The sequence below is a fragment of the Lathyrus oleraceus genome, chromosome 2 (genome assembly GCF_024323335.1).
Source record: "Lathyrus oleraceus cultivar Zhongwan6 chromosome 2, CAAS_Psat_ZW6_1.0, whole genome shotgun sequence".
NCBI lineage: Eukaryota > Viridiplantae > Streptophyta > Magnoliopsida > Fabales > Fabaceae > Lathyrus > Lathyrus oleraceus.
The window spans coordinates 325339491-325350586 of NC_066580.1; the positions used below are offsets into that span (position 1 = coordinate 325339491).

The window sequence follows — 11096 nt, forward strand, 5'->3', positions numbered from 1 at the left end:
TGGTGTTTCTCTCTAAATTTCTAAAAATTCTCTCTAAAATTCCTAAAAAGTCTCTTAAGTCTGAATGTTTATGAACTATTTATAGTAGTTGTGCCCTGCTGCTCTCGCCTGGTGAGTTGTTTCCTCACCACATCAACATCTCAAATCGCCTTGTCTTGCCTGGTGAGCTTTCTTGCTGCATCTTTGCCTGATGAGAATGAAACCTTTTGATTCTGGAAAGTCTCTGACTTATGTTACCTGGTGCTTGTTGGAGCTTTGTTGGGCGAGATGGCTCGCTTAAGGCTCGCCTGACCAAAAGGATGATTTTTGCTTATGTTTCTCCATATCTGAGCTTCGCACTTGGCCTGCTGGGCGAGCTTTCGCTTGAGTCTCGCTGGATTCTCCCCTGGCGAAATTGAAAATTATTTTATTTCTTGATTTATGCTTCAATCTTGGTTTAAGTGTGTAACTCCTGCACAATAGCAAATAAATAAAAAAAGCATAACATTTATCTTTTTCAAACTTAATCCTATTCACAAATTGGAGAATTTAATGGTAGACAATGTTAAACCAAGTTAATAAGTGCCAAGATTTAATGTGATCAAATACCATATTTTGGAAGTTATTAATGGACCTTCATAATTTGGAGTTCATTTTCCACGTGAAGCCTGTGAATCAGCAAGATCTTCTTTAGCACTAGGCCACCTTCTTGGAACTCTCGAGGATGGGGCTTCTTGTCGAATGCTTTCTTGAGACATGTATGGTATAACTGACCATGACATAACGATGTCACACGCTTCTCCTCTACAAGGTTGAGCTGGTCAAACCTTGTCTAAACCTATTCCACCTCTTCTAGCTTAGTCTCCACGAAGACTCTCAACGAGGGGATTTTGACTTCAACAGGAAGTACTACTTCCATGCTATAGATCAAAGAGAAAGGGGTTACCCCTGTTGATGTGTGAACTAACGTCCGATAGTTGTTTAGTGTAAAAGGTAACATTTCATGTCAGTCCTTGTATGTTATCACCATTTTCTGGATGATTTTCTTTATGTTTTTGTTTTCTTCTTCTACTCCACCGTTCATCTTGGGCCGATATGGTGATGAGCTGCGGTGTTCAATTTTGAAGCTTTCACATAACTCTTTCATCATTTTATTCTTGAGGTTTGATCCATTATCAGTGGTGATTTTGCTGGCGACCCTGTATCGACATATAATGTCTTTTTTGATGAAGCGAGCAACCACTTGATATGTTACATTAGCATAAGACGTATCTTTAACCCATTTGGTGAAGTAGTCTACGGAAACCAGTATGAGTTTGTGTTTGTTAGAAGCCTTTGGTTCTATGAGACCAATCATGTTTATTCCCCACGTGGAGAATGGTCATGGCGCTCTCAGGAGGTTCAGAGAAGTTGGTGGCACGTGCACCTTGTCGACATAAATTTGGAATTTATGGAAAGTTTTGGCGTAATGAAAACAATCAGTTTCCATAGCTAACCAGTAATAGCCTGCCCTCAAAATTTTCATGGCCATTGCATGACGATTGACATGAGTACCAAGCATTTGAGTAGAACCATGTCATAACTCCTATTGTAAAGCACATTTCCATTTAGGAAAAACTTTGTTGCTAACCTCCTCAAAGTTCGCTTGTCTACGATTGAAACATTTGTTGGGTATTCTTGTTTCTCAAGATAGTGCTTAATATCGTAGAGCCAGGGGTTGTCATCTGATTCTTCTGATGTTGCCAAACAATGTGCAGGTTGATCAAAATGTCTGATTATGAAAGTTGGCTCATGATTATGCCAATTTAATTTGTACATTGATGCCAAGGTTTCCAAAGCATTTGCCATTTGAGAAAAGGTGATTTCTTCGAACTGGGATAGTAATTCCAATACATACTCCCGGTATGGAATCAGGTTAGAGTTTTTTGTTTTCCTGTCACCTCTTAGCTGGTGCATAACCAAAGTAAAGTCTTTGTATACCTCAATGATTTTGATCATTAAGTAAGTGGTTGCTTCTATCCCCCATGATGCACGCTTTGTATTCAACAATTTTATTGGTGGAATCAAAACATATTTTTGCAGTAAAAGGCAGGTGATAGTTCTTGGGAGACATTAGTACTGCCCCGATACCATGGCCTACAACATTGGAGGCCCTATCAGACATAAAAGTATATCACTCCCCTGGTTCAGGTCCTTCATCGTCGCCTATGACCTTTTCATCATTCATGGTCATAATATCTTCATTAGGGAAATTAAACCTCATGAGTTGATAGTCTTCCATTGCTTGGTGGGCAAGATGATCTGCTATCACATTGCTCTTGATGGCTTTCTAAGTAACATAATGGATGTCATGTTTTGATAAAAGCATTTTCCAACGGGAGATTCTACCTGTGAGAGTTGGTCTTTTGAAAATATATTTGATTGAATCCATATTGGATATCAGCCACATTGTGTGGGCCAGCATATATCATCGGAGGTGTCGAGCAGCCCATGTAAGTGCATAACAAGTCTTTTCGAGTAGTGAGTATTTGGTCTCACAGTCATTAAACTTCTTGCTTAGATAATAAATTGCATGCTCATTCCTACCTGTTTCATCTTGATGTCCTAACACACAACTCATAGATTCATCAAGTACTATTAAGTACATGATAAGAGGTCTTCCATGAACAAGGGTATCAAGGTCGGTGGTTCTTGTAAATATTCATTTACTTTCTTGAATGCTGCTTGATAATCGTTGTTCCACTCGATAGCTTGATCTTTGCGCAGCAATTTGAAAATTGGCTTGCACGTGGTTGTGAGATGTGATATGAATCTAGCAATGTGGTTCAATCTCCCCAAGAAACCATAAACCTCTTTTTCAATTTTGGGTGCAGGCGTGCTCCGGATGATTCTGACTTTGTGAGGATCAACTTCGATTCCTCCTTGCAAGCACGTGATTTGATTATAGAAATGATCAAACAAGGTTTTCTCCCGAATCCAATTGAAATTAACCTACTAATACAATCACTATGTAAAACTAGAATGTAGTGGAAGCTAAAAAAATTCTTAGAAGAATGTATATACCAGGGTTGTGTCGTTAATGTGGTAAATTAAACCACAGTAATTTATGGTTTTAGTTAGACTTTTGACTTGGACGTAACTCTTTCAGTGCTAGATGACATGTATCTATGCAATAAACATCTTGATGCCATCACATACCCAATGTTATTTGATCCATCGAGGATAAAGTTAGGTTGGATGAGGTTGTTGAGTTAATTCTAAAAAGGCCCGAAAAGGGTTTGGATCCAACTCCTATAACATACAAATAAGCCGTTCACCATTTTTGTCAATGACAAATAATATACAATATGATGAAATTATTAGAAAAATATTTGCTAATCAGCCATTTAAAGCAATATGCAGTCAAGTTATCTTAAGGAGGCTGAGAAACTATTAAGAAAGGTTTTGAGAATAATAGCAAAATTTGATGCTAAAACATATCATGTTTTAATGGAAAGCTATTTGAATAAAGAGATTCATATATCAAGATATAAAGTGGCTTGTGAAATGTTTAGGCAAAACATTTCTTATTTTAAAGTTGGGTTTTTTTACAAAAATAACCCACTTTTTCAAGGAAATCCCAAAATACCCCTAATTTCAAAAAAATTCCCAAAGTACCCCACTTTTAGGAGGAGTCGCCAATTGAATTGGAGACTCCTCTTAAAACTTGAATGGAGGTGTCAATTGGATTGACTAGGGAAGGTGCCCTAGCCAATCCAATTGGCGCCCCTGTGTAGGATTTAAGAGGAGTCGCCAATTCAATTGGAGACTCCTCCTAAAATGCAATTTTTGTGTTATAAATAGATGCGTTGTGTGAGTAAATGTTCCACATCTCACACAATCATTTGGCAATCATGTTTGGTGTTCGTCGCCGATACGGTAAGATGATTTATGCGAGAGACGAACCTCAGATGCTGATGCTGTTCTGGAACATCACTACGTTCGATCAACTGAAGCGGAAGCTGGTTCGTTGGTTAACTGGTAAAATACCAAAAGGGAAAAAAATTAGAAGTATTGAGAGACTTGACAGTATCTTTGGTTGGGTGCGAATGAAGACTGATAAGGATGCTAGGAAAATAATGTTCGGTCGAGACGACATCAATTTGATTATTGTAATCAGTTAGAAATATTTATGTTTTCAGATAGCTTATTTTGTACTGATGTTTCTTGTGCACCTCGTTGTAACAAAAACTTAATGATATATAATGATTGAAGGTTACAGAAATACAATGTTACAAAAAGCTTAAGACCTAGATGATGCTCCTCGATTGGGACAGTTGTTCTTGTTGTGTCCTGGTTGACGACAGATACTACATAATCTTATCATTTTATTTGTGGAATCCATCTCTGTTCTGATACGTGTGCTGTTTGATATTCCTTTCTTCTTTCTACGCATCTCGTCATTGTGCCAAACAATATCACCTTCATATGGAGGTCAGTAATCCTCTATTGATAGTACTCAGAAGCTTTGATTATATACATTCATGATGGTGTTGGCCTTGTACACATCAGATAAATGGCTGTAAGCATCTTGACGAGTATAAGCGCATGCTGCAATGACATGGGAGCAAGGTATGCAGAAGACCTGAAATTTTCCACAATCGTAACTCAACGGAAAAACCAAGTCGTATGACAAATTTTAGTTTTTTTTATGTTTTTAAATCTCAAAGTCAAAAAATAAATAAAAAGCCGAAACATATTTTCAAAAAATATTATTTTTTTTAACTTGACAATTCGGATGAATAAAATAAAATTTAAAAGAAATCTGTTACGTCAATTATTATTATTTTTTTACAATATTACGTCAATTATTCTAGTTTCATAAAAGATAATTTTTTTTAAAAGTTAGGGAGGAAATCAACTTTTTTAAATGAATGTTTTAAAGCTAGTCTATATGGACAAAATATATATTAATCTTTATTATTATTATTATTATTATTATTATTATTATTATTATTATTATTATTATTATTATTATTATTATTATATCTAAAATAACACACCAATCTTAAATACATTGAAAATAAAACTAAGTTAAACACTCTCTCATATTAATTTCAATTAATATAAGATTATATTTTATAATTCTTACCTCAAGACTTTATGTATTATATTCTAAATAGTGTGTTGCGTATTTTTGACTAAAAAGGAATTCCTATAACTTTTTCTAGTAAACTTTCTATTTCTTTTTTAACAAGAGTTAGTACTTTATTATTTTCTTAAAAAATTGAATGTTATTTTTAATTTTAATTTTTTAATTTTTAATATAACTACTTTTAAGAATTCTATCCTCTAGTCAATATTATGTAAATTATTCTAAAAATATTATACCCTGTTATATTATATATTTGTAATATTAAAAAATACATTCATAATCAATAAAATTACTATTTTATTTCATGTTTTTATAATCAATTTTTAGTATGTATGACACAATTCTTATCCAATAAAAGATACAATCCTATCATATTATACATTATTTTCTAAAATATATATTTCAAATATCTAAATAAAGAAATATAATTAATTGAATATCCATATAATCTTTCTCACAAATACTTACCCACAATTTTCTTTTCTTATTTTATCATATTAATACCTTTTATAATATAATTTTCACTATTTTTTAAAGTTATTTATTTATTAATAAGATTAAAGGGAATGCATTATTAGTATAAAGTAATTTTATATTATAATCTAATAAAATTCTATTAGTATTTTAAAATTAACTTATTGATGTAATACATATCTATAATTGATTAAAAGTACAGTCATTGTATATTTTTTTTCTCTTTACTAATATGAAGTTAAATTTATGAATATAATTAGAGAAGACCACTCTCTTATCAAAAGCATCAAGAAAGCCAAAGAAAAACCTCTCACCAACCCCACCACCCAACCCATCTTTAAGTATATAGTTTTTTTCTTCTCTCACATTCCCCACACAAACTCTTTGTGTTTTCTCTAGAACTAGACGCAAACACACTCTTTTCCTCTTTTAGGTCTTCAAATTTTTCACACTTTTTGCCTTTTCATTTTTGTTTTTTTATTCAATAACTTCTCATACAAGTGAACCTTTTTTTTTATTTATTTTTTATACTATTTTTAAAAAAATCAAACCGATATTTCGTGTGCAACTTCCCATCATACATATTCATAAAAAAAATATAATAAATAAATAAAAATAACTCTATACAACCCAGGGTGGTCGTTTTCTCAGAGTTGAATATTTAATTAATACTTTATTATTATTATACTTTGCCGAAAAGAATAAAAATTTGATTCCTTTAATTAAAACCATTTTTTTTTATTTAAGATAAAAACACATCATGGATCTGGAAAGTTATATAAAAACCAGTTTTATATTATATTCAACAAAAAAAATGTTTTTAATTAATTTTTCTTCCTTTTTCAAAAATTAAATTTCACTATACACCAAAATTTGTTTAGTATATAAGTACATAAGTTTTTATTAATTTCTTTAAAAATCTCTAATTTGTTTTTCTCAACTGAGGAAAAGTTGCAGCAATTGGGTGAGTGTGATCATCAAAATCAGAAAATAAAAAAAATAAAAAAAATCAAAACCTTAAATTTCCGTTCAAAAGTTCAATAAATGGTTCTTTGAGACTTGAAACCGCTCATGTTATGGATCTGGAAGGTGGAAGAACTCGTCGAAATTCTTCCAAGGTAAGAAAATGGGCGTTGTTAAAAGTCTTTAAAGTTTCGATTTTTAATTCATGGGTGTGTTCTTTTTTTGATTGAATCAACTTTTTGATGTTGTTGTAATGCTGCAATGTTGTTTCTTGATTTTTTCGTTTTTGGGTTTTTGGGTTTTACAGAAAGACTCGTGGAGGACTGTTCTGACACTGGCATATCAGAGCCTTGGAGTTGTTTATGGAGATTTAAGCATTTCACCTTTATATGTATTTAGAAGCACTTTTGGTGAGGGAATTGGTCACTCTAATACAAATGAAGAGATTTTCGGTGTTTTGTCTTTGGTGTTTTGGTCTGTGACACTGGTTCCTTTAGTTAAATATGTTTTCATAGTGTTGAAAGCGGATGATAATGGTGAAGGAGGTACTTTTGCACTTTACTCTTTGTTGTGTAGACATGCTAAAGTCAATTCTCTTCCGAATTGTCAATTGGCTGATGAAGAACTCTCTGAGTATAAAAAAGATTCTTGTGGTGGTGGTGGTTCTGGTGTTTCATCTGATAGAGGTTTTGCGTTTCGGCTTAAGTCGACGCTTGAGAAACGCAAGGTTTTGCAGAAGATTTTGCTTATTCTTGCTTTGATTGGTACTTGTATGGTTATTGGTGATGGTGTCCTTACACCTGCTCTTTCAGGTGATGATGATTCTGTTGTTTTGTGATGTTTTACTTTAGGGGTTCGTTAACTTTTAGGGTAAACAGTTATTTTGGCCTTTAAACGTGTGAATACATGCCACAAAGTCTTTGAATGTGTTAGTGTCAAAATCACATCTAAATGCGTCTTTTCTTATTTGTAATTTTGATACATTCAAAGAATAGTAGTGACAACATCTTGTACACTTTGAGACCAAAATGACTGTTTACTTCTGTTTTTATTTCTTGTTTTTACTTTTGATTTCAAAATTGACACTTGTCAGTCAATTTAATTCCTGTTTGTAAGATTTGTATAGGAAATATTGAAGTCACTGTTCTTTGTTTTAGGGTTTGAAATAGGATTTTTTTTTAGCTACTGTAAGTTACTTAGTAAGTTATTTTGAATGAGTGCAGTTTTCTCGGCCATATCAGGATTTGAGCTTTCAATGTCCAAGGAACATCATGCTTGTAAGTTTTAATCCGATTCTGCTTTTTGTTTTTTCATTGCGACAATAGTAATTTATCTCTTTGTTGTTTATTATATGCTCTCGTTTTTTCAGTTTGGTAGTGTTGCTTTATACTTTTGTTGGAATGTTCGGGAAAAACTGTGTTAAGGACAAAACATGATGTTGAATTTGTCTCTGCACGTTTAGGGTGTGCCTGTATTTGTGTCCTTTGAAAATTTATATCCACATGATCGCATGTGATGGAGTCCTATACTCTGAGCTTAGTGCATGTTCTGTATGCTTAACATTTTGTTTGTCCTTAATGTCTTTTTTGCTCTTATTTGCAATTCTAATTTTGATACCACTCTTTTATTTGAATCATTTGGCACATTCCTCACCGACGGTGCTATTGAAACTTGTTACTTTACAGATGTAGAAGTTCCAGTTGCATGCATCATATTGGTAGGCTTGTTTGCGCTTCAACATTATGGCACACATAGGGTCGGCTTCTTGTTCGCACCGATAGTTATCATATGGCTATTTTGTATCAGTGCCATTGGACTATATAATATTTTCTTCTGGAACCCTCAGATATACCGTGCACTCTGTCCAATTTATGCTTTACGATTTATAAGGAAAACTCAGATGGGAGGTTGGATGGCCCTCGGCGGAGTTTTGCTCTCCATAACAGGTCTGTTTCTTTTGGTTGATGGTTAACTTTGATTTTATGCCGTTGTTCTCACCATTTCTTTTGCACTTTTACAGGATCAGAAGCCATGTTTGCTGATCTTGGACACTTCTCACAATTATCAATCCAGGTATGCTTATTTTAACCAGTCTCATAAGTGTTTATGCTAGTAGATAACGCAAATAAGTGAATCCAAATAGCTCATAGTCATCGTTATAGTTAAGTAGCATTTGGAAATGCTTATTTAGTTAACGATTCTTGTGCAGATTGCTTTCACTTCTGTGGTTTATCCATCTTTAATTCTTGCATATATGGGACAAGCTGCTTATCTATCAAGACATCATGAAGTCGAGCATGCGTATCACTTTGGGTTTTATGTATCTGTTCCAGGTAGGCCTTGTGTATATCATTCATTTTCAGGGATGATATTTATAGACGGTGAAAAAGTTCTTGGCTAATTGACAATTTTGTTTTGCGCTTTTGCTTTCCAGAGAACTTGAGATGGCCTGTTCTTGTGATAGCTGTATTTGCTGCGGTTGTGGGAAGTCAAGCCATCATAACCGGAACATTCTCAATTATCAAGCAATGTTCTGCGTTAAATTGCTTCCCAAGAGTTAAAGTGGTTCACACATCATCCAAAATTCACGGTCAAATATATATCCCTGAGATCAATTGGCTATTGATGCTCCTGACCTTGGCTGTTACCATTGGTTTCAGAAACACACAGCATCTCGGTCACGCCTCAGGTATGACAATGTGCTTAGTGTTCGTATCAATGTCAGTGATTCATAGATACTAAGCATTTCTTTATGCAATTATGCATGTAATTTATGATATTTTCGAGTTGTGATTTCATAGCTGACATAATGCTCTTTCTGTAACAGGTTTGGCAGTTATCACAGTGATGTTGGTCACCACCTGTCTGATGTCACTGGTTATTGTACTATGCTGGCACCAGAATGTTCTCTTTGCGCTCACATTTGTTCTCTTTTTTGGCACCATTGAGTCGCTCTTCTTCTCCGCTTCTCTTACAAAATTCCTACAAGGAGCATGGGTGCCGATTGCACTGGCATTTGTATTTATGACTGTCATGTATGTTTGGCATTTCGGCACACTCAAAAAGTACGAATTTGATGTTCAAAACAAGGTTTCCATCAACTGGCTACTCGGCATAGGTCCAAGCATAGGCATCGTAAGAGTGCGTGGTGTCGGCCTCATACATACAGACCTAGTATCCGGTATTCCTGTTATCTTCTCTCACTTTGTAACCAACCTGCCAGCCTTCCATCAAATCCTAGTCTTTCTCTGCATCAAACATGTGCCAGTTCCGCATGTTAGACCCGAGGAAAGGTTTCTAGTCGGCCGTGTAGGTCCAAGAAATTTCAGACTCTATAGATGCATAGTACGGTACGGTTACCGCGATGTCCACAAAGATGATGTTGAGTTTGAGAATGATCTTTTATGCAGCATAGCCGAGTTCATACGCACTGGAAGTACTGAAATATCTTTGAACGACGAGATTGAAACAATTGAAAGAATGACTGTTGTTGGAACATATTCTTCACAAACCATTTCAAGGAGAGGCGAAAATGGAGATAATAATGCAGATAATTTTGACTCGGAAGAGACATCGTCGGAGCTTAAAGAGATAAAGTCCCCACAGGTGATTCAACAGAAGAAACAGGTGAGGTTTTTGGTACCCGAGAGTCCAAAGATTGACACAGAAGCAAATGAAGAGTTAGAGGAAGTGATGGAAGCTAGAGAAGCTGGAATAGCTTACATTATAGGACATTCATACATGAAGGCTAAACCAGGGTCTAGTACTATAAAGAAAATAGCTATTAATTTTGTGTATGAATTTCTAAGGAGGAATAGTAGAGCACCCTCCTTTGTACTTGGTGTACCTCATGCATCATCTTTAGAAGTTGGGATGATGTACCAAGTTTAATTTTTGGTTTGACAAAAGATAGAGTTATTGACATCATGTACATATTTGTCATATTTTTCTTGTTATATAGTTTTGTCAAAAGGTCACACACCACTTATCAGTGGTGATAGATAAATAGTGTACAAATTTTGATCCGTTTTGTTTTGTCTCATTTCTTCTTTGTCATATCTACATCATTTATTTCTATCTTTCTTTTGCTATTCTTGGTGTCAAAGATGTTCTTTTAAAGAAAGAAAAAGATGAAAGAAGGTTTGACCAACATGCTATTTGGATGTGCGTACAACTGTTTATGGGTGTGTCCTAGCCCAACATGTGTTTATTCGGCATAAATTTAGGAGACACCCTTGGGTCCTAGTCCAACATGTGTTTATTCTGTATAAATTTAGGAGACACCCTTATTTGGAAGATGCATCTCTATAAAAAAGAATTAGTATTCTGGAGATGCATATTTGAAATATGTTATATTCATTCAAATTAGAAACAACAAGGAATAATGGAAAAATAATTTAAATTAAATTAAAAAGTAACATTACATGGATAATCATAACGTTATCATAAATATAATATTTCATTCTATTACAAATGGGTGGTTCATGACGTTGCAATATTCTTATAATAATTTTGGTCGATCTTCCAATCATTGCATCCACTTCAA

At 34.3% G+C, this 11096-nt stretch overlaps 1 protein-coding gene across 1 annotated transcript; it reads left to right on the top strand.

Annotated features, from left to right (window-relative positions):
* Positions 1-6172: 6172 nt before the first annotated feature.
* On the top strand, positions 6173-10575 carry LOC127119338 (potassium transporter 6). The gene is made up of 8 exons (XM_051049560.1): positions 6173-6705; positions 6858-7362; positions 7774-7827; positions 8236-8496; positions 8571-8623; positions 8760-8883; positions 8985-9239; positions 9378-10575. Exons 1-8 carry the CDS (start codon positions 6664-6666, stop codon positions 10439-10441), a joined length of 2358 nt encoding a protein of 785 aa, XP_050905517.1. The 5' UTR covers positions 6173-6663; the 3' UTR covers positions 10442-10575.
* The last annotated feature ends 521 nt before the right edge of the window (positions 10576-11096 follow it).

What these genes read in the sequence shown, in the direction of transcription:
- LOC127119338 (XM_051049560.1), top strand. Translation starts at nt 6,664, where the DNA reads ATGGATCTGGAAGGTGGAAGAACTCGTCGAAATTCTTCCAAG. An exon ending in CTCGTCGAAATTCTTCCAAG is followed by an intron (nt 6,706 to 6,857) that starts GTAAGAAAATGG and finishes TGGGTTTTACAG; the next exon opens with AAAGACTCGTGGAGGACTGT. An exon ending in GCATCTCGGTCACGCCTCAG is followed by an intron (nt 9,240 to 9,377) that starts GTATGACAATGT and finishes TTTCTGTAACAG; the next exon opens with GTTTGGCAGTTATCACAGTG.